Source organism: Mustelus asterias, chromosome 2 (assembly GCF_964213995.1).
Source record: "Mustelus asterias chromosome 2, sMusAst1.hap1.1, whole genome shotgun sequence".
Classification (NCBI taxonomy): Eukaryota; Metazoa; Chordata; class Chondrichthyes; order Carcharhiniformes; family Triakidae; genus Mustelus; species Mustelus asterias.
Window position 1 is genome coordinate 62,237,384 of NC_135802.1, and position 24,438 is coordinate 62,261,821.

General features: G+C 43.1%; 1 protein-coding gene across 2 annotated transcripts in view; it reads right to left on the reverse strand.

Annotated features, from left to right (window-relative positions):
- egfra (epidermal growth factor receptor a (erythroblastic leukemia viral (v-erb-b) oncogene homolog, avian)) overlaps nt 1-24,438 on the reverse strand; it is a 293,967-nt gene that overhangs the window by 66,885 nt on the left and 202,644 nt on the right. For both annotated transcript variants that reach the window (XM_078236313.1, XM_078236322.1), the window contains exons 7-12: nt 20,211-20,352; nt 18,836-18,952; nt 15,296-15,422; nt 11,243-11,316; nt 8,398-8,488; nt 2,081-2,280 (exon numbers count right to left, since the gene is read on the reverse strand). In XM_078236313.1, the coding sequence (XP_078092439.1) occupies nt 2,081-2,280; nt 8,398-8,488; nt 11,243-11,316; nt 15,296-15,422; nt 18,836-18,952; nt 20,211-20,352 (751 nt within the window). The remainder of the gene's footprint in view (nt 1-2,080; nt 2,281-8,397; nt 8,489-11,242; nt 11,317-15,295; nt 15,423-18,835; nt 18,953-20,210; nt 20,353-24,438) is intronic.

Sequence of the window (24,438 nt, forward strand, 5' to 3'; positions counted from 1 at the left end):
GACTGCAATCTATCTTGAGAGAGGGGTGGGGAAACATCCCTTCAATGGGGAGGGGGGAGTTCTGATGTTTGTGAAGGGATGGAGGAGGGTCTTCAATTTCATTTTGAGATTGGGGCACTCTTTAAAAATGGCGCCTGATATCTGTGAAGTCGAGCTTGCCAGCATGTTTAGGCCCCACCCCTCTCCGAACCAGTGCAAAACTTGCTCCTCTCCCAAAAAAATGACTGAGTAGGAAAATTGCAACCTGATTTGTGCACACACTGCTTTTCTCACCCAAAATAACATTTAAGGCCATATTTTCCAGCCAGATTCTCCGACCTCACCCGCAGCTGGGGTTCTCTGGTCCCACTGCAGTGAACGCAGAGTTGGCTGAGTGTCAAATTCTCCTTTCTCGCTGGCAGCAGTGACAGTCAGAGAATTCTGACCTGAGCCATTTTGTGGGAAAATTCTGCCCAATGTTTGAGTCCTTATGACTTCTTCAGAGCTTTGTTTCTCTGTTTTTCTCTCTCCACAGATGTTGCCAGACCTGCTGAACCTTTCCAGGATTTTCTGTTTTTATTTCAGATTTCCAGCATCTGCCGTATTTTTCTTTTATCTTATTATGTATTATTGGCTAAGGACGCCGACATAAATTTAATGAGATCAAGATATCATGTTTAATATGATCAGGGCAATTAGTTAAGATTCCAGCATATTGCACATAAATACACGCTGGACACCTAGATGCTCCTGCCTTGTTCCCAAAGATATTGAAATGCAAAGATTTTCTTAAAATCATTCAGTAATCGTAATGTTACTGAAGTATTAAAATTGGTGATTATGGGCATTAATCTTACCAAAAAATGGCAAAATGTCAGGGTCTGATCTCCAGATCTTATGGCATTTTGTCAAAAAAACACAGGGAGGCATGATTCACACCATCATGTTGAGGGGCGGGAAAAGCCCAGCTGCACAGAAAGGGAAAAAAAATAACCTCTCCCCCGCAACCCACCTCCAAGGTCTCAGGAACTCTCCCACTACCCCAAGCAGTCAATGCCGGCATTGGACTCCAACCCCCCTCCCCCAACCCAAGCAAACAGTCAATGCTGGCATTGGACTACACCAACCCCCGCCATCAGTCAATGCTGGCATCAAACACCCACCGCCCTCCCAAACACAGTCAATGCTGGCATTGGCTCCCCCCCACCAAACAGCCACCGCCGCTATCCCCATTGCTCCAACGTCCACTGCCCCCAACACCACAAATAATTGAGACCCCTACCCCTCCCATGAGACTCCCACTAAAGTCCACCCCTGGCACTGTCAAGTTGGCATTGTCAAGTTGGTATGGTGCCAACCTATGCCAGGGACAGTGCAGGCCACTGCCTGGCCATGTCCCTCTTCCCTGGGGGCTATGCTCACCTTTACATCCCGGGGGTGGGGGGGTGGGAATCCCCACTACAGGTTCCCAACTGGATGAACCTGCTGTAAACCTTGCAGATATGAGGTTTGAAAACAAAGCAAGAGATCAATATATGGTGGTGGTGGTGGTGGTGGTGGTGGGGATGGGGGGGGGGGGTGGGGTGCGGGGTGGGGGGGGGTCTTTAATTATATTAAAATGTATGTTGATGTATTGATTGTGTCGCCGACAAGGGGTGGCGAAAATCTGAGATCTTGATCTCACCGGTGAGATTTCTGATTTCTGGGTTTCACTGGATCTTAAGCCCCCGCTGCTGATCCCACAGACGGAGAACATGGGCTCAAGGTCACTCCCTATATACGTAAACCTGGAACACCCATTTTCTGAGATATGATTCATCATTCCTCCAAGTAAGGAGTAAAATCCAGATCTAGCTTTCTTTTAAAAATATGCTGGTGCATTAAAATTATTGTGAGCAGCTTAGTGTTAATTCCACATTCCAAATGGCATCAAGCTTTAGGTTAGAAAGAAGTTTATTTAGCGATCCTTTTGACGTATTCAAACAAATCAAAACTAGAGTAGTTTCCAGAACTCCAGGGCCAAATAAGATTTAAACAACTTCTAAGTGACCACGCAAATATCCCAATGCCAAGAAGTTTTTAATCAAAGTTATTCACTTACTGCATTTATCCTTTGGTTTATTATGTGATATTTTCGATGATTGTCTGCTGGATTTGAAAAGTTGCTCCCAGTGTATGGTGTCAGCATAGCAGAGTCTCAGGTTATTGACGACATTGACTTGACCATCACTAATCTCCTTGAGTGAACGCAATCCCAGAGAAGTAATGTTCAGCTTCACCAAAGCGAGTGATATGCTGTTACTAAACATGCACAGAAATGGAAAGATGTGAGGCAAAGAAAACCATACCTATATTAACAGACAATTGTGTAAATCCAAGCTTAAAGGTAAGTCATATTCACTGACACAAATGAGATGGACAGTCATGCATTTTAAAAGTAACCTTATTCCTGAGTGAAGTGCTGCACTCACCATCTGTTTCTACGTTCTTAGTGAATTATACTTACAGATTTGAATGTCCAAATCAACAAAAATCAGATTGAAATACATCTATTTGTGCAAACCCACATTCCAATTTTATTACGAACCTTGTTAATTTATAACCATAAAAAAACCCAATATTTTGTATGGAAGAAAATTGGCTGCACATTTTCTGCATTCCAGCAGTGACTAAATTACTGCACTGGCAGTAAATCACTTTGGGACATCCCAAGGTCATGAAATTTCATTCCTTCCTTACTTTGTCTTCAGATGTAATGCAAAATAAATACTAGATTTAAACCATCTACCAAAACCAGTGAGAATTCTAAATAAATTCCAGTTTTATTTTAAAAAATGCTGCAAGAAAAAATATCTGAGGGTTTAATTTTACATTTTTGCTAAACTTTAATCCCCCACTCTGGCTCTCCATTCAGGATAGTTTTGCTTATCGATACTGGTATTACTGAAATATCTAGTCTGTGATACTACAGATAAACCTCCATCCATAATATGCAGCCATCATTTTTGGCTACCATCTTGTGACAGGAATCAACTTATCAACAACCCAGACACAAATCTGAAATTAAGACTAAGATGCAAGCCTGGTATTTTGAGTTTGTTTTATAACTCATTAATGTACTGACTCATCTCTGCAGTTGGCTTTTTTTAAAGGGGGAGATGGAGGTTTATTTTAGGTCTTATTACGTCATAGTCCATTCCCTAATCAGGGAAGGTAGGCTATCTGCAAAATCTATCCTACTTCTTAACTGGCCAGAAAGATTCATTGTTGGATGTGGTGTCTTTGGATTTTCAGAAAGCTTCTGACAAAGCCCTGTGTAAGAGATTAGTGTGCAAAATTAAAGCACATGGGATTGGGTTAATATATTGGCATGGATTGAGAATTAGTTCGCAGACAGGAAACAGAGCGGCCGATTCTGCACCCATGTTTGCTGCAAGCGTAAATGGCATCCCGGATACAAAATCATAGAATCATAGAACCATACAGCGCAGAAGAGATCTTTCGGCCCATTGAGTCTGCACTGACGTATTAGAAACACCTGAACTCCCACCTAATCTCATCTGCCAGCACTTGGCCCATAGCTCTGAATGTTATGATGTGCCAAGTGTTCATCCAGATACTTTTTAAAGGATGTGAGGCAACCCGCCTCCATCACCCTCCCAGGCAGCGCATTCCAGACCATCACCATCCTCAGGGAACAAAGATTTTTCCTCACATCCCTCCCTAAACCATCTGACCCTCACCGTGAACCTATGTCCCCTTGTGACTGACCCTCCAACTAAAGGGAACAGCTACTCCTTATCCACTCTGTCCATGTCTCCCATAATCTTCTACATCTCAATCTGGTTGCCCCTCAGTCTTCTCTGCTCCAATGAAAACAACCCAAGCCTACCCAACCTCTCTTCATAACTTAAATTTTCCATCCCAGGCAGCATCGTAGTGAATCTCCTCTGCACCCCCTCCAGTGCAATCACATCCTTCCGATAATGTGGTGACTAGAACTGCTCACAGTACTGTAGCTGTGGCCTCACCAAAGTTCGATACAACTCCAACAAGACTTCCCTGCTTTTGTGATCTATGCCTCGATTGATAAAGGCAAGTTTCCCAGATGCCTTTTTCACCACCCTACTAACATGCCTTTCCGCTTTCAGAGATCTGTGGACAAACATGCCAAGGTCCCTTTATTCCACAGAACTTCCTAGTGTCCTACCATTCATTGAGTACTTTCTTGTCAAATTACTCTTCCAAAGTGTATCACCTCACACTTTTCAGGGTTAAATTCTATCTGCCCATTTGACCATTCCGTCTATATCTTCTTGTAGCCCAAGACACTCCGCCTCACTGTTAACCACCCGTCAAATCTTTATGTCATCTACAAACTTACATCATCAATGTCATCAATGTCATTTATATAAATGACGAATAATAGGGGGCCCAACACAGATCTCTGTGGTGCGCCACTGGACACTGGCTTCCAGTCACTAAAGCAGCCTTCTTTCATCACCCTCTGACTCCTACAACTGAGCCAATTTTGAATCCTGTATCCCTTGTGAATTTATCTTCCTTGTAAGTCCCCCATGTGGGACCTTGTCAAAGGCTTTGCTGAAATCCAAATAAACTATATCGACTGTACTACCCTCATCTGCACACCTGGTCACCTCCTCAAAAAATTTGTTAGGCATGACTTCCCTCTGACAAAGCCATGCTGACTATCCCTGGTCAAGCTTTGCCTCTCCAAGTGGAGACAGTTGGTCTCCTTCAGAGGTTTCTCTAATAGTTTCCTTATCACTGACATGCGACTCACTGGTCTGTAGTTCTCTGGTTTATCTTCACAACCCTTCTTAAATATAAGAACCCTATTAGCTGTTCTACAGTCATCTGGCACCTCTCCAATGGCCAGAGAAAAATTGAAAATTTGGGTCAGAGCTCCTGCAAGCTCCTCCCTTGCCCCCCACAGAGCCTAGGGTACAATTCATCTGGACCTGGATATTTATCCACTTTTAAGGCTGCCAACACCTCCAATACCTTGTCCTTTCCTATGTCAATTTGCTCAAGAAGCTCAGAGTCTCTCTGCCTGAATTCCAGACCATCGTCCTCATTCTCTTGGGTGAAGATGGATGTGAAGTATTCATTCAACACTCTACCAATGTCCTCTGCTGTATGATTCCGTGCCCTTATTCTGCTAACAGTCTGTGTCCCCTCCCCCTGACAAATTAGTTTAAACTCCTCCCAACAACACTAGCAAAACGTCCAGCAATGTTAGTCCCGTTCTGGTTCAGATGTAGACTGTCCCGCTTGTACAGGTCCCACCTTCCCCATAAATGGTCCCAGCAATCCAGGAATCTAAAACCCTCCCTCCTCCATCAACTCTTAAGCCACGCATTCATATGCACTATCTTCTTATTTCTATGCTCGCTAGCACGTGGCACTGGGAGTAATCCCGAGACTACAATCCGAGAAGTCTTGCTTATTAGCCTACTGCCTAACTCCCTGAATTCTCGATGCAAGACGTCATCCCTCTTTCTATCTATGTCATTGGTACCAACATGTACATGACCTTTGCCTTATCACCCTCTCCTTTCAAAATGCCCTGCCGCCATTCAGTGACATTCCCGACCCAGCACCAGGGAGGCAACATAACATCTGGAGTCACGTTGATGGCCACAGTAGCGCCTATTTGTACCCCTGACTGTAGAATCCCCTATTACTATTGCCCCCCCCCTCCCGGCCGCTCCTGTCCCCCCCCTGGCCGCTCCTGTACAGACAGGCTGCTTGTTGTGCCAGAGCTTGGCTCTGTCTTCACTCCCTGAAGGAACCAGCACCCTAATCATCCTCCAAAATGGAATTCTGATTTGTGAGTGAGACCCCAGGGGATTCCTGAACCACCTGCCTTCATCTCTTGGACTGTCTGATGGTCACCCATTCCCTTCATTCCTCAAGTCCTTTCAGCTGCGGTGTGACCACCTCCCTAAATGTGCTATCCACAATGCTCTCAGACTCGCGGATGCTCCAATGTCCCCAGTCGCCGTTTCAGCTCCAAAACTCAAGCTCCCAGGAACTGCAGCTGGACACACTTCCTGCTCACATGCTGGCCCCGGGCACTGGAAATGTGCCCAGACTTCCACGTGGAGCAAGAAGAGCACTCCTTGACACCAGTCCTAACACTTCCCACTTTTTAGTGGATGTGACTGCGCCGACTTCTCCCAGAATTCTTCTGAGTGAAGTCTCTCTGCTGCCTCTGCTGTTCATCACTGGAGGGGTTCTTCCTCTTTCCACTCTTGCGAGAGTTGGGGAATGAGATCCTCACCTGCAAGACCTCATTTTCTGGTTTTCCCCACCTCTCACCAGTGGTGTAATTAATAAAATTTAATATTATCAACGAGCCCCCCATCACATGATCCCCCTCACGGCATCAGAACAACTGGATTCAGTGGAGGAGAACCCATTGGGGACACCAAGGTAATATAGCCCCCTGGGGAGAAAGACATGCCCAGGCAGTGCCCTGGCACTAGTGCCCTGGCACAGCCCTCTGGCACAGGCTGGCAATGCTCTCTGGGGAGCCCCACTGATGGTGGGGGAGAGGATCCTGTTATGTCTGGTGAGGGAAAGGGGAAAAGGACTGATGTCTTTGAAGGGGGAGACATACCAGTGAAGCGGGGGGGGGGTGACTGCCAGTGAAGTGGGGGAGACCTGTCTGTGAAAGGGATATCTTGTGCAGTTGGGGGAGAGGGGAAGAACCCCAATATCTTATGCGGTTGGGATGGGGTAAGCCCTTGATCCCTTCATGGTGGGAAGGGGTTGCCCTGATGCTTGTGGGGGGGGGGTTTGTCCTCTGGGTCTGCGGGGGAGGGTGGGGGTAGGTTAGATTTCAGTGCTGACCTTTAAAGATGGCACTGCGATCTCTGTGGAGATGGGCCTGCCTGCCCTATCCGGCCCCGCTCTGCCAGGTATAAATCACAGCCCCAGATCCTTTCCTGTCAGAGTGGCTGAAGATCTGGTCTGAAAACTTGGATGTGCAACTGGAGAGACTCATGCCTGCCTTCAGTCAGAGCCTGACATTCTGACAAATTATAGGAAATTTCCACCCAGAGAGCGGCAACAAATGGGTCTTTTTCAAAGTCACAGACAGTGACGAGTGGGGTTCTGCAGGAATCAGTGCTTGGGTTCCAGTTATTCACAAAATACATCAATGATTTAGATGAGGGAACCAAAATCATTATTTCCGAGTTTGCTGATGACACAAAGCTTGGCGGGAAGATGGGTGATGAGGGGGATGTTCAGAGGCTTCAAGGTGATTTAGACAAGTTGAGTGAGTGGGCAAATACATAATCCTGATGTATAATGAATTTAATGGACACAGCTAATATGCTGTGCATCTTCCTTTCCAGATGTTATAAGTGTGGCAGCTATGATAACATGAAACAATTCTTTAATGAAAATGGACACTTCGATTGTGTTCGCAACACAATTAACTTAATAAATGACTTCCTACCATTAATAAGTAGTTCTTCATAGAGTCATTGAGTCATACAGCACAGAAACAGGCTCTTTGGCCCACCATGTCAATGCCGACCATCAAATACCAATCTATGCTAATCCCATTTACCAGCACTTGGTCTATAGCCTACTATACCTTGGAAATTTAGGTCTTTGTTCAGATGCTTTTTAACTATTGTGCGAGTTCCTACCTCTACCACCCTCTCAAGCAGTGCGTTCCATATTTTCACCACCCTCTGGGTGAAAAAATGTTTCCTCAGAACCCCTCTAAGCCACTTACTTCTCACCTTAAACGTATGGCCTTTGGTCTTAGGCACCTCTGCCATGGGGAAAGGATTCTTAAAATCTCCCCTATCTCTGCCTCTCAGTTTTGTATATCTCTATCAGATCCCCCCTCAGCCTCCCCTGCTCCAAACTCAGCCTATCCAGTCTCTACTCATAGCACAGGGGTGGCATGGTAGCACAGTGGTTAGCACTGCTGCCCCACAGCTCCAAGGACCTGGGTTTGTTTCCCAGCTTGGGTCACTGTGTGGAGTTTGCACATTCTCCCCGTGTCTGTGTGGGTTTTCTCCAGGTGCTCCCATTTCCTCCCACAGTCCAAAGATGTGTAGTAAGGTTGATTGGCCATGTTAAATTGCCATTTAGTGTCCTAGGATGTGTAGGTTAAAGGGATTAGCAGGGTAAATATGTGGGGTTACGGGGATAGGGCTTGGGTGGGATTATTGTCGGTGCAGACTTGATGGGTCGAATGGCCTCTTTCTGTACTGTAGGGATTCTATGAACAGCTGAAACTTTCCATCCCAGGCAACATCCGGGTGAATCTCCTTTGCACCTTTTCCAGTATAATCGCGTCCTTCCGATAGGGTGGCGACCAGAATTGCACACAATTCCTATTGAACTACAGCAAAATGAATCACTTACCGATGTTGTGTCCGGCCACGTATAATTTCAAGGTTTTCAAAAACTTGAAGATTTTCATAATGGCCTGGCCAACTTTGAATGAACAAGTACCCTTGTGAAAATAGAAGTATATTAATAAGGAATTCCATCATCAAGTTTGTGAAACTTCATGTCACTAATATAAATATTGAAGAAACTCAACAAATATGACTGCATAGATTTAGAGTTCATCAGTAATCTGTGCTCTCCAGTTTGATTCCCCCATTTTACATTGGCTTTAATAAATAGTAGGTCAAATATACCTATCTTAAAAATGAATCGTCTATACATTGGCTCTTTATTTCTAACTTTCAGAGAAATCCAATATGTAACAACGTACTTTAGGAACGCAGGAAGAGTGACTATTCCCAAAATTGGTTACCATGGAAGAGAAAACTAGTAGGGTTGAGCCATTGCTTTCTAGTGCACCTAAGTAGTGTGGAAATGGGAAAAGAAATCTCTCCAAATTTTCATTGGGATACTGAACAGTGTCAAACAAAAGGTAAGCAGTCAAATTAAGTATCGAAGTGGATGGACGACCTGGCTTGATTAATGAGCTGGGCAAACGAAAGGCAATTATTATTGCAGGTTTATAAATGCAAAATCACGAGATTAGGAAAGGCTAATAAAAAGTGGCAATATAAACTAAATGATAAATTACTCTACCCAATCATATTATGATTTTCTAAGTGCCCCGTTATCGTGCTTTTATTAATAGTTTCAAGCTCAGAAAAGAGAGGGTGAAAAGACTGATGAAAATGAACTACTTTATGTAGAGGTGGTGGTTAGCACTGCTGCCTCACAATGCCAGGGACCCGGGTTCAATTCTGGCCTTGGGTGTCTATGTGGGTTTCCTCCGGGTGCTCCGGTTTCCTCCCACAGTCCGAAAGATGTGTTGGTTAGGTGCATTGGCTATGCTAAATTCTCCCTCAGTGTGACCGAACAGGCGTCAGAGTGTGGCGACGAGGGGATTTTCACAGTAACTTCATTGCAGTGTTAATGTAAGCCTACTTGTGACACTAATAAGTAAACTTTGGAAAAAAAACTAGAGGGTAGTGAATGTATTGAATGGACTGACAAGGGAGACATGCAAGCTGCTTGCATCTGCAAATAGAAATTTGGATAAGTATTGGGAGAAAAATGTATTAGAGGTGTCCAATAGCTATTATGGGATATGTTTATAAGACAGTGAAACTGAGGACATGACCTGTAATTCTTTTATTCCTCCTGTGTACATATTGCACTGTTCTGAAAGTTAAACACAGCACTGCCTAAAGTATTAAAACCATATTAATAAAGAAAATCATAATATCGTGTGTACACATGCCTTTGTTCCAATATGAAAATAATCGGAAATGACTGCCTCACATTTCATGCCTTGTATTATTTTTCCACAATGATATAGCTATGATTGGTACCTTTCATGTGGGAAATTACAGAGCCTTCCATCTATAGAGAATTTTTAACTTTGAACGATGTCCTCAGGCTTTTCATAACAGACTATTAAAAACAAGTGTGCTGCAACATTCTGAAGCTCAAATGCATTTCAACACTACTCTGATCTAAGTTAGAGCCTGGATTCCTTTTTCATATGAACAATTATAAAATATAATGATTGAAATATATTTTTCAAAGCTTTTTTTTCTCCAATCAAGCACAGTCTTGTATTTTAAACTTAAAATTTGTTTTGCTGAGCCGGAAGTGTTACAAAGTGTTCCAGTGATATTACTGAAACAACCACGGTGATGTAACAATTCTAACAATTAATTGTAGGTCAGAGAAAAATGGAATAGGACCTTATGGAGCCCTGCATCCCACTCCACCCCCACTATTCTGGGCTCTGCATCCCACCCCACCCCACCATTCTGGGTCCTGCATTGCATCGCAACCCATCCCCACTATTCTGGGCCCTGCATCCTATCCCACCCCACCCCCACCATTCCAAGTCCTGTATCCCATCCCACCCCAACCCCCCCACCTCCCCCCACTTTTCTGGGCCCTGCATCCCACTCCACCTCCACTATTCTGGGCTCTGCATCCCACCCCAGCCCCACCATTCCGGGCCCCAGCTGAAAAGTTGATCCTGGCAGTGCCCTGTAGCAATTTAATGCTGAGATCAGTGCGAATTGCTTTAAGGCAAGACTTCAAGCCCCGTCTTGGGAGGAAGTCTCGCCTTGGAGAACTGCTGGCCAATTGAGTGACTGACAGTAATCCCAGCAGTGCTAGGGAACCTGGTCTCAGAGATAAATCTGGAGTGCTGCAGGGGCCAGGTTGTCAAGCCCCAGTAAGGTTGGGGGATAGGTTTGAGAGGCTGGGGAGAGGGTAAAGAAAGAGGTATGATTTATGGAGGTGGTGCCTCTGATGGGCCGAGGTGACACACAAAGGAAGATCCCTTCCCCCCTCCCCCCACTTGCTTTGCCAGGCACATACATGCTCAGCTAATCTGGTGGGCTTCGTGCATTACATGGACTACTCCCAACTGCGGGTAAAATATCAGTAAGGGCTGAATGAGGTTTTGATGTGGTCAAAATTGACCACTTAAGGGCCCACTTAGGCTCAAGGTCTGGAGTGCCACTTGAAACCTCCCCCCCCCCCCCCCCCATAAAACTTCAGGCAGGTCAGAGGTGGGTGGGCAAGTGGTGGGCAGAAAGGCCACCAGCTGGATTTTATGTTCTCACTGGCCTTCAAACCGGCTGACAGGGAAGGATATATTCCAGCCTAGGGTGTTGAGAAAGTGATAAATTACATTCCTGGATCTCTGCAGAACATATCTTTACAAATAAAAGGCATTTTATTTTAACTGGAAGCAGCTTTTGAATGAACCAACCTGTTATTTCTTTCACAGTTCTGAAGACATTCAGTTTCTCTAGAGACAGGGCCGTTGTATTTGTGAAGGGATCACTAAAGTAGGAAAGCATGAATTACTATGAGTAAAACAATCTGGTTTCAATCGAATGTACACACACGCAGCAGCAATTCCTGTAGAGTTGCGATGGTTCTTCTGGCAAAACTTTGCCTGAAACCAGCCAAACCAGCGAAAATAATTGCGAGTCGAGATGACATCCAGTGTGGAGTATCTGCAATTTTTGCAATTGCTTTTTTCTTTAAAATTAACATGTAGGTGTTGCTGGGAAAGTCAGCATTTATCGTGCATCCCCAGACACCCTCCAGAAGGTATGGCAGAATTTTCTTGCACCTTCTACCAAGGGGCCACCGAGCCATTGAAATCTCCGTCCACATCGGTACAATCGGAAGATCCCAACGGTGCAAAGAGCTGGAAAAATCCAGCTGGAGCTTTTATTCATAAGTGGATCATCTTTAAACAAATGGTTGTGATGAAGACAAATTAAAAGAATACAATACAAGAGGATCTACAATTAGGTGTTTTCTCCTTTACAATTTGAGGAAAAGAGTGAGAAGGCACACTTCTCAGACAAATTGTCAACGGCAGGATCATCATAAGATCTTCTGTGTGAAAGGAAAATTCTAACAAAACTCGATCATTTCTGGTGAATAGACATATATACTGGGGGAATATCATTCAAACAAGTCTAACTTGGAATGTGACAACTTATTATTGATGTTCTTTATATAGGTTTGTAAAATATCTACAATGATTAGGGAGGGGATGATTTTTGCTGACAGTCTGGGAATGCAACAAAAATTTTTAAATTAATAGTTATTAAAAATGAACAAAGCAGAAACTAAATTTAAAAGTCAATGGAATTTTACAAAAAAATCACATTTAAAACCAACTTCTTGTGGACCAAAGTTTTATGCCTCAGCGACTAGATGGATGAATAGATAGATAACTGGCTTATCAAAAAATCATCACGGCTGCAAGTGCAGAATATTGCAGATGATACAAAATTCAGCAGATTTAACAAATTTCATGCTGGGTTGACTAATTTCAGAACATATGCCACAAGTAATCTTTAGTTCCATCCCTTGTGCTTATACTTCAATGCAAGGAGCATAGCAGGTGAGACAGACGAACTTAGGGCCTTAATGCTCACGAGGAATTTGGATGTGGTTGCGGTGACAGAGACTTGGTTGAAAGAGGGACAGGACTGGCAGCTGAATATTCCGGGGTACAAGTGTTTTAGGCGAGACAGAGGAGGGGACAAAAGAGGTGGGGGAGTAGCAGTATTAGTTGGAGAGCATATTACAGTGGCGCAGAGGGAGGACAATTCAGAGGGGTCGTGTAACGAGTCACTCTGGGTGGAGCTTAGAAACAGGAAGGGCGCAGTCACTATGTTGGGGGTATACTACAGGCCCCCCAACAGCCCAAGGGAAGTGGAAGAACGGATATGTCAGGAGATACTGGAGAGGTGCAGGAAAAATACGGTTGTTGTAGTGGGAGACTTCCATTTCCCTGGTATAGACTGGAAATCGCTGAGAGCTGGGACTCTGAATGGGGAGGAATTTGTAAAATGCGTACAGGAGGGTTCTTTGGAACAATATGTAGATAGCCCGACTAGAGAGGGGGCTATACTGGACTGAGTACTGGGGAATGAGCCCGGTCAGGTCTTCAAAGTTTCGGTAGGGGAACATGTGGCAAATAGTGACCACAATTCTGTTAGCTTTAGGATAGTGATGGAAAAGGATGAGTGGTGTCCCAAGGGTAAGGTGTTGGATTGGGGGAAGGCTAACTTTAGTGGGATTAGGCAGAAATTGGCAGCTCTTGATTGGGAGAGGCTGTTTGAGGGTAAATCCACATCTGGCATGTGGGAGTCTTTTAAGGAACAGTTGTTAGGGCTACAGGACAGGCATGTGCCTGTAAAAAAGAAGGATAGGAAGGGTAGGATTCGAGAACCGTGGATAACCAGGGAAATTGAGGGACTGGTCAAGAAGAAAAGAGAGGCGTATGTTAGGTCCAGGCAGCTAAAAACGGAGGGAGCTCTGGAGGAGTACAAAGAAAGTAGGAAAGAACTCACACGGGGAATTAGAAGGGCAAAAAGGGGTCACGAAATGTACTTGGCAGACAGGATTAAGGAGAATCCCAAGGCATTTTATTCATACGTTAGGAACAAAAGGGTTGTCAGGGAAAAAATCGGACCTCTCAGGGACAAAAGTGGGGACTTATGCTTGGAGCCCAAAGAAGTAGGGGAGATCCTAAATGAATACTTTGCGTCGGTATTCACAAAGGAGAGGGATGTGTTGACTGGGAGTGTCGCGGAGGGGAGTGTTGAACCGTTGGAGAAAATCTCCATTACAAGGGAGGAAGTGTTAGGTTTGTTAGAGAATATAAAGACTGACAAATCCCCAGGGCCTGATGGAATCTATCCAAGGCTGCTCAGGGAGACGAGAGATGAAATCGCTGGGCCTCTGACGCAAATCTTTGTCTCATCACTGGACGCAGGTGAAGTCCCAGAGGATTGGAGGATAGCTAATGTGGTCCCGTTATTTAAGAAGGGTAGGAAGGATAACCCGGGTAATTATAGGCCGGTGAGCTTGACGTCCATGGTGGGGAAGTTGTTGGAGAAGATTCTTAGAGATAGGATGTATGTGCATTTAGAAAGGAATAAACTCATTAACGATAGTCAGCATGGTTTTGTGAGAGGGAGGTCATGCCTCACTAACCAGGTGGAGTTTTTTGAAGAAGTGACCAGAATGGTTGACGAGGGAAGGGCCATGGATGTCGTCTATATGGACTTTAGTAAAGCGTTTGACAAAGTCCCTTATGGTAGGCTGGTGAAAAAGGTTGGATCTCATGGGATAAAGGGGGAGGTGGCTAGATGGGTGAAGAACTGGCTTGGTCACAGAAGACAGAGGGTGGTAGTGGAAGGGTCTTTTTCCGGCTGGAGGCCTGTGACTAGTGGTGTTCCGCAGGCCTCTGTATTGGGACCTCTGCTGTTTGTGATTTATATAAACGATCTGGAAGAAGGTGTAACTGGGGTGATCAGTAAGTTTGCGGACGACACAAAATTGGCAGGACTTGCAGAGAGTGAGGAGCATTGTCAGAAGCTACAGAAGGATATAGATAGGCTGGAAATTTGGGCAAAGAAATGGCAGATGGAGTTCAATCCTGATAAATGCGAAGTGATGCATTTTGGTAGAACTAATGTAGGGAGGAGCTATGCGATAAATGGCAGAACCATAAAGGGTGTAGATACGCAGAGGGACCTGGGTGTGCAAGTCCACAGATCCTTGAAGGTGACGTCACAGGTGGAGAAGGTGGTGAAGAAGGCATATGGCATGCTTGCCTTTATAGGACGGGGCATAGAGTATAAAAGTTGGGGTCTGATGTTGCAGATGTATAGAACGTTGGTTCGGCCGCATTTGGAATACTGCGTCCAGTTCTGGTCGCCACACTACCAGAAGGACGTGGAGGCTTTGGAGAGAGTACAGAGGAGGTTTACCAGGTATGGAGGGGCATAGTCATGAGGAGAGATTGGGTAAACTGGGGTTGTTCTCCCTGGAAAGACGGAGGATGAGGGGAAACTTAATAGAGGTGAATAAAATTATGAAAGGCATAGATAGGGTGAACGGTGGGAAGCTTTTCCCCAGGTCGGTGGTGACGTTCACGAGGGGTCATAGGTTCAAGGTGAAGGGGGGGAGGTTTGACACAGATATCAGAAGGACATATTTTACACAGAGGGTGGTGGGGGCCTGGAATGCGCTGCCAGGCAAGGTGGTGGAGGCGGACACACTGGGAACATTTAAGACTTATCTAGACAGCCATATGAACGGAGTGGGAATGGAGGGATACAAAAGAATGGTCTAGTTTGGACCAGGGAGTGGCGCGGACTTGGAGGGCCGAAGGGCCTGTTCCTGTGCTGTATTGTTCTTTGTTCCTTAAACCTGCAAGGAATCTGCTCAGTCATTCACCAGGCAGGATGCAAGATTACAACATTTGAAGAAAAAATAAATTATTTACCCTTTGAAAGCCAATTCCATGATGATGACGTTGCCATTAATTTTGGTGCAGTTTTTAAAAGAATCAATGTTTGAAGAATTGATTGTCATTGTATTCTTGAATGGTGGCACTCCTAATCCATTGCAATCTGAGAGAGAAAGGAGAGAAAGACATTATAAATGAGCAAATAGTAAAAAAGTGGCATGTGCATTTCCAAATCAAGACTTGAATTTATATAGTGCTGCTCATGGCTTCTGGACAACCCAAAGTGCTTTACTGATAATACCATACTTTTGAAGGTTAGTCCCTGTTCTGACATCAGAAACATGGCAGCCAATTTATGCACAGCAAAGTCCCACAAACAGCAATGAAAGAATGACCAGATAATCAGCTTTAACAATGGTGCTTCAGAGAAATATATTGACCAGGGCATTAGGAAGAACTTCCCTGCTCTCCTTTGCAATGGTGCCATGGGTTTTTTTTTTACATCTCTATGAGAAGACAGGCAGAGTCTTGGTTTCATATCTCATCAAAAAGGCAGCACCTACAATAATGCAGCATTCTCTCTGTTCTGCACTGGAATGTCAGTCGAGATGATGTGCTCAAGTCTCTGGAGAGGGGTTTGAACCACTTCTTGTGATAATTTGGAATGTGTTGCCTGAAGAGGTCGTGGAAGCAGTTTCAATTGTTATCTTTCAAAAGGGTACTGGATACATATTTGGAGGGAAATGGGGAAAGAGTAGGAGAGTGGGGTCATCAGATAGCCCTTGTAAGGAACTGACAAAAAGAGAATGAGATGAATGATATCCTTCTGTGCTGTATTATTCTATGATTCTAAGTCACAACTTTTGTGTTGAGCTATGGCAGACACCATGAATGATTTACCCCTAAGGAGCAAATGATTTACAAAAATAATGGTGTGCAATACATTTTTTCAAGAAGTGATTAGTTCGCATTTTTTTTTACATCGAAATTAGTCAATCACCTATGTGACTACTTAGCTGGAGAATTTGAGATGTGGGGACAATCTTACCAAAATTTGGCAATGTGATCGTTCCGGCGAGAAAAACAGAGCAGATCTCAGAGATAAACCCTGGGAACCATTCAGAGAAGTTAGAACTCAGGAGAAGTCCTCAGAATCTGAAAATGTGGCAGAAGATTGCTGGTTCTGTGCTGGAGATGGAGCACAGGTGAAATCCAGGAAGCCATTTATAGGTTGGTGCAGCCATGAGAGAAATCCATGGGCAATACCAACTTAATGAGGTCAATGGTCTGTGAAAGAGTTGGAAGCATGCTAGTAATTAGAAGCAGGAGTGCAGTTTTGTGAATCCCATGGAACGCAATCCCAAGGATGAGGAGAGAGTTAATCATGAGAAGATGGTCCTAGTCAGATTGGCTATTGAGAGAATTCAGAGGCTAGATTTTCAAAAGTGAAATGTGGAAACCCCTTGTGAGAGAATGAGATTGTGTGATTCATAATGATCACTGACGTCTAGTTGCTGAGAAATTGGGATGACCTACCATTAAATGTGAAATGTTCAACCACAGTTTGCCTGTGAATTCATGTTTACCTCATGTTAATTCTGAATGTTAGAGTATAAGATATATATATTGTAAATTGATTTACTTTTAAGATTTTGTATAGTGAAGTTTATTTTGTTTGTTTAAAACCATGGAATCTTATGACTTCATTCTTCTCGTGGGTAACTAGGCTTTCACATTTTATCTACTTTAAACCAAACGTTACTGCTCCCTAATTGGATCGTAACACTCTCCTTAATTTTATGTTACTTAGAATTAAATCAAAAGATTTACAGCAATTTGAGGAGAAGAGGTATATAGTTGCTTGGAACATACGATTTTCTCTTGTACAAGATAACAAGATGGGAGATTGAAGTTCAATGGTGCCACCAGTGGCTAAAGAGTGTAATTATTGGGCAACATGTTTGTGTCAGCAGTTTCCATTATAAAGCTGGTCATAGGAATTCAAAAGTTGACACATTTTTATAGTTACTGAAGTAGGGTTTTGTAGACAAGGATATTTTTAACATATTGTATTTATCATATGAGGAGTTTGACCTATGGAGAGAAGTTGATAAAAATAGGCCAATATGCCTGCGAGTTTTTAAGAATGAGAGGTGATCTAATGGAAACATAAAAAATTTGACTCAAAATTCCCACCCGAAGTCAATGGACCTTTAAATCGTCCACCGAATTTTCTGTCCCGCCTACTACAATTCCCGTGGCGGGCAGGACGGGAAAATTCTGCCCAACATTTGCTTGATACTCAATGTATTAACATTCATTGGGTTGGACCTACATATGATCACCATTACAACATTCATCTAGATCAGTAATCCACTTCTCCTGAGTAAATAGAGATTCTGATCCATTAATATGCGAACTGGAAGTGTTGCTTAATAAATTCTACATGTGTCCATTCAATCTTTTGTATTTCTTTCATTAAATCTCTCAATGTGAACATCATGTAGAATCAAAAGGCTACAGCTCATAATGAATACCCTGAAGATAATGAACGTTTAATCAAACTGTGCATCTCTCATTCCTCCATATAGAGAGATAAAGTACACAATTCCTAACGTTAGATAAGGCAAACAAACATGTAAATTGCATAAAACCCAATGATGAATTTCTAGCCTAAATATTAGTCACCACCCATTTTCTACATATTTTCTCCTATACAGCATGCTCAATCTACATATGGATGAGTGAAAAGGAGAATTTTTCATTTGGCCCTCTTACTGGGGTTGCAATTATATAAGATCCTCAGCCTTCTTTGACCCTTGTTACACATTCCAATTAGCATTTAATGGCACTATGGAATCTCAGAGATTTCCATCAGCTATCAATTTCCTTTGCCTTACAAACCCTTGCAGAGCAGGCTATACAAAGTATTCTGTTCTTCTTCTCTTAGAAACAAGCTCACGGACAGTCAACAGAAGACATCAGGAACATCAGTGTCACATGGAAGATGAACAGAGACGTTTATGGGGTACTAAAACTTGAAGGTGACACTAAAATAGGAGGTTGGGATAATTCTTTAGAAGTCTAAAGAAAGTTGTGAGGGAATACTGACAAGCTGGAGAAATCAGTTCAAAGTGGCAGATGGAGTTCAACATTAGTAGGTATGGGGTGTTCTACTTTGGGGGATGGTCTAATAAAAATCTTTAAAGATGGAGTAAGGAAAAGGGAAACAGGCCGTTTCCTATAGTTGAGGTGGGGGTGGGGGTGGGGGGGGGGGGGCGGTGAAAAGATTGGCTGTAGTTACAAGATTAAATGCTAGAGAATTAAAACACAGAGCAGGAGAAACTTATTTTCATTTAAAAAATGAGACTATTGAAACTATATGAAACTATGTCAACATTCAAAATTGGATTGGAGAGGTGGATGAAGGAAATGGGAAGAAAAAGAGATGGGAGCAGGATGGATAAGAATGTTTGTATGGAGAGTAAACAATAACACAGCTGTTGAACAATATAACAGTTGATTTGCTTAAAGTCATACTTCATGTTATATAAAGGACAGTTCAGAGATACCTACCTTTTGGACAAGGTCCTTCACATTTCTTACACCTTCTCAGGTTCCCTTCATCCACTTCATATGTACCAGGACTGCAGGTTCGAACACAGGAGCCAAGGTCTGTTACCACAAAGTTATCTAAAATATGAAGAATGGAGGTTGTTACGATATTCTCAAGTGGCTTCAAAATTCAATTAGTATTGTTCTGTGAAATTCAACAGGAAAACATTTGACTTCATAGTCAGAGGAATACATTTTGAGCCAAGTGCAAAGCTGCTCAGGTGACTAAAAACTATGTTAATTTTCATATTTAAGTTAACTCTATCTTTAGGGGAGACAATGACATGGCGGTAATTTTACTGGGCAATAATCCAGAAATCTAGGAAAATGTTCTTGGGCCATGGGTCCAAATCGCACTACGGCAGAATTTAAATTCAATTCATTAAAGAAAAGCAACAATTGGAAGTCCATGACAACTATCACTGATTGTCAGAAAAATCCATTTGGTTCACAAATGCTCTTTAGAGAAAGAAATATGCCTTCTTTACCTGGGCTGGCCTACATACGAGTCCAGACCCACAGTAATGTGGTTAACTCTTAACTTTGAAAATAGTTTAGTAAATTGCTCAGTTCGAGGACAATTAGTGATGGGCAACAAAATGCTGACCTCGTCAGTGAAACCCACATTGCATTAAAGAATTTTTAAAAAGACATTTTTGTCAAAGCTTTTCATCTGGCACAAATCAGGACAATTTGCAAGAATACCAAATGTAAAGTGATCAACAATTTATACTGTATGAGAAGAGGTGCTGATCGGTTGGCAAGTGGGCTCTGATTGGTAAAGGTTTTGCCATGGAGAATGCACCACTTGATGGTGACTAACAGTTAATGTATGATATTCTTGTTAATGTATGGTATTCTTGTGAATATCCTGATGAGTGCAAGATGAAAAGCTTCAATGAAAATGTCTCTTTTTTCAGCAAACTCAAGTTCTGTACTACCAAGTTGCTATTAATTAAAAAGGCACATTCTGAGAATGAACCTAGCATAAATATTAATATTGATCCCGAATATTTTCAACAGTGGGTTCATCTTTGTATACTATACTCCATCAGCCAATTTCACCTCAGGATTCTTGGTTCCCCCGACCCCCAAATCCACTGGGAACTAGACAGCTCCCACAATTTGGGTTCTCATTTTGCTTGACAGGCAATAATAACAAGTAATTCGTACAGAGGGACTTACAGAGACCAATAATCTCCCAAAGCAAACCATTAGCTGGTTAATTGTGAACATTCAATATCAGTCTATAGTTAGTCTGCCATTTTCATACAGAAATCCCTATTGGTATCAACTACTGCTGAAAATTAATATTTCCAGAACTTATACAACATACGGGGACACTTCTTTACACAGGTTCCTCCATAACTGTATTTTCCTTCTGGATTTGGTATCATTTGAAATGTGCTTGAATCGTAGATTTCCAAATGAGGACATGACTCTTTACAGGTGTTTCCGTCACTGAACCTCTGACATGCCTGAGAAAAGAAATCACATTCAGCAAATTTAATATACTTGCTTTCTTATGTCAGTCCATTCAATATACCTGGTGCTGACAGTACCATGCTTTTATTATTAGGGTCAGTGCAATACCATAGAAAGGGGCAAGTTGTGTTAACATTCCAGAGCAGTTTTGAAGGTCACTAGAAAACAAAACTGAGAATTTCATTTCACCTTAGACCCATAAAGCCAGCAGACAGAACAGAACTTTGAAATCCAGCTACTTGTCTTTAATCTATAATGAAACTGGTCACATAAATCACAGTTTAGATGATTGGTAAACCTCACTGTAAAAATTAGTTGTTGTTGTTGTCAGGACAGCAAGAACTATGCTACCTCTTGTGGCAAACGGGCTTGCTTTTGGAAAAAATCACGATGAAGCAAGGAAGTTGTGATAAACCTTTATGAAACACTTGAGTTTTGTGTCCAAGGTTCCTTAGGCAGCACCTTTCAAACCCATGACCACAACTCCCCTTGATCTTCTGATCAAAATGTACCACTTCACACTTTTCTGTATTAAATTTCATCTGCCGCTTGTCCGCCAATTCTACCAACCCATCTTTAGCCTTTGAACTTTACCAAAGTGTTGTACCATCCACAACTTTTGAAATTGCATTTTGTACACCAAAGCCTAGGTCATTAATACGTATCAAGAAAAGCAGGAGTCCTAACGCTGACCCAAGTCGATCCTCACTTTAAACTTTCCTCCAGTCCAAAACAACTTCATCACTATTGTTTCCTGTCACTCAGCCAATTTTGTATCCATGTTTCTGTTGTCTTTTTTTTTATCAGTGAGTTCTAACTTTACTCACAAGGCTGCTGTGTGGCACTTTATCAAATGCTGTTTGGAAGTTCAGGTCAACCCATTACTTTCATCTACTGTCTTTGTGCCTCATCAAAATAAAATCAAGCAAGTTAGTTAAACACAACTTGCTTTTAACAAATCCATGCTGGATTTGCTCACTTAGCCCGCATTTGCTTCACTGAGCCAGGATGGCTCAGGGGCCCTTTAAAAATGGCAGGTGAGAGCTGATTCCAGCTTTCTTCCCAGCGCTCACTCTCCGCTCTGCACCATTCATGTTTCCAGCATCTTTCACCAGCAGGATAAGGTGTGGGCTGATATCCCACATGCAACATTCCAGGCCTTGATGGCTCCATTGCACAAATGGGCAGTTTGAACATCGCCCCACCAATTTTAATAAAGTCAGGCCCCTTTATCAAGTAGACATAGTTTGTGGCCTCTTGGTGGCCACCAGTCCCAAGTGAAGAACAAAAGAAAATTCACCTGCTCCTGGAATTCTTTCATTGACAGGCTTTCAGATATTTTAAAAAAATTATTTCAGTGCAGGAGGAGGCCATTCAGCCGATCGAGCCTGCACCGATAACAATCCCACCCAAGCCCCATCCTTGTAACCCCCCCTCCCCCATATTTACCCTGCTAGTCTCCCTGACACTAAGGGGCAACTTAGCATGGCGAATCAACCTAACCCGCACATCTTTGGAGTGTGGGAGGAAACCCGGGAGAATGTGCAAACTCCACACAGACAGTGACCTGAGGCCGGAATTGAACCCGGGTCCCTGGTGCTGTGAGGTAGCAGTGTTAACCATTGTGCCACCATACCATCCCTCGGTGTCACAGGTTAGATGCATTTTAATTGCAGTGATTGATTATAAGGGTTTTTCTTGAAAAAGCATGTTGACTGTTACATTGATCAGCATAGTGTCAATGTTGAGTTGCATTAGATTACTTCTCCCAATGGGAAAAGTGCTATTATGTATTCAAAATTGAAGAAAACACTGCCTGAGACCTCTAATGTAATAAGATGAAGTGATTTAAATGCCCAGAGCCCTTTCAAAATTAAAAAAAGCATCTTCTAAAAATATCCTTGATAGAGAAGAAAAACAGATCCCAACTGCTGGAATGCAATGATTGACAGGATATCCAATGCAACTTAGGAAAAATATAGCCCTCTGCTTTTGCAATTTCAATAAACTTCATTGCTTGTGAACTGGAAATGTTTGTTACAACATCGAAGCCCATGAGGAATGCTTGACTGGGTTTCAAAAGTCCAGAACCACAGCAGGAGGCTGTATAGACATTTTGATTGACAATTTTAAGAGGTTATGAAAGGATTATCTATCTTTAGTGCAGTTAGTAAAATAGATGTCTTTTTTCCCAACGGATTGGCCATTTGAATGGATTTAATTTTTTTTGGAATGGCTTTTTTAAAGGAAAGTTTTTTCAATTTGGTGTTTGTGAATGAGATTAGATTGTTAAACATTTAAAAAATATTCATTTTGAAGATATCCTGAGGTCTGCCCGTAATGGATACTGTCTACTGAGGGTACATGGAAGGATGAGAGAGCATGGAGAGGAAATAGAAGACATAAAGATTCACGGGATATATTGGGGAATGGGGATATGAGGAAGTATGAGTGTGCATAGGGCATTTGAGGGGTCGTCGAGAGGGCATGGGGGAATAGAGGTGAGGGGTAAACATTTGTGAGCCTGGCATTTATCAGTAAAATTGAGCTAAAACCAGAAAACAGAGATGATTATTCCAGCCTGCTGGCCCAGTCATCCACCCACCTCCTTTGCACCTCAGGCCTGAGGTGATGGGCCTGATTCCATCCCACCCCACCTCCCTGGGATAAAAATATGACAGGAGAGATCCCTTTTAAAGGAGATGGGTCTGACAAGTCAGGAAGCTTCTTGACTGGATCTTCCTACCACCACCACGAAAATCTGGTCTATTGTTTCTAGAAGGTTCTCCACCACTGAAGTTAAACTGGCTGTTCTGTATTTGCTGGCCTTATCTTTACAACTTTTGTCCAAGATGTGTAACTTTACAATTCTCCCATTCTCTGGCACCACCCCTGCGTCTAAGGAAGATTGGAAAATTATGGCAGTGCCTCTGCAATTTCCACTCTTATTTCTCGGCACGGTAGCACAGTGGTTAGCACTGCTGCTTCACAGCTCCAGGGACCTGGGTTCGATTCCCGGCTTGGGTCACTGTCTGTGTGGAGTTTGCACATTCTCCTCGTGTCTGCGTGGGTTTCCTCCGGGTGCTCCGGTTTCCTCCCACAGTCCAAAGATGTGCGGGTTAGGTTGATTGGCCGTGCTAAAATTGCCCCTTAGTGTCCTGAGATGTGTAGGTTAGAAGGATTAGCGGGTAAATATGTAGGGATATGGGCGTCGGGCCTGGGTGGGATTGTGGTCGGTGCAGACTCGATGGGCCGAATGGCCTCCTTCTGCACTGTAGGGTTTCTATGATTTCTATCCTTAGATGCGTCTCATCTGGTCCTGGTGACTTATTATATTTAAACATAGCCACCTATCTAATACCACCTCCTTATCAGTTTTAACCCCATCTAGTGTCTCACTTACCTTCTCTTTCACTATGACTTGGGCAGCATCTTTTTCTTTGATAAAGATAGATGCAAAGTGCATCAGTCGTGCACCCTGCCTTCACGTGCAAATTCCCTTCTGAATCCATAATCTGCCCTACTCCCCCTTTTACCACCCTTTTACTATTTATATGGTTATGTAATACTTTTGGATTCCCTTTACGTCAGCTGCCAGTCTCTTCTCATGCTCTCTTTTATTTTTCAATTCTCCTCTGAATCTTCTATTTCCAGTCTAATTCTCAATTGCATTGTCCCCCTGACATCTGTCTTCAGTGTTTTTTCACTGCTTCACCTTACTTTCTATCTCTTTCATCATCCAGGGAGCTCTGGATCTGTTTTCCTGACATTCCAGCCTGTGGGTTTGTACCTTGACTGTACCTGAACTATTTCCTCTTTAAAGGTTGCCCATTGTTTAGTAACAGTTTTGCCGGACAATCTTTGATTCCAATTTATCTGGGCCAGATCCATTCTCATGCCATTGAGGTTTGCCCTTCCCAATTGATTATCCGTAGTTTTGACTGTTCTCCATCCTTTTCTATAGCCAACCTAATTCTTATAACACAATAATATTGTCCCTTAAATTTTCTTCTGCTGACACTTGATCGAATTCACCAATCTCATTCCCAAGAAATAGGGTCGGCAATGCCTCCTTTCTC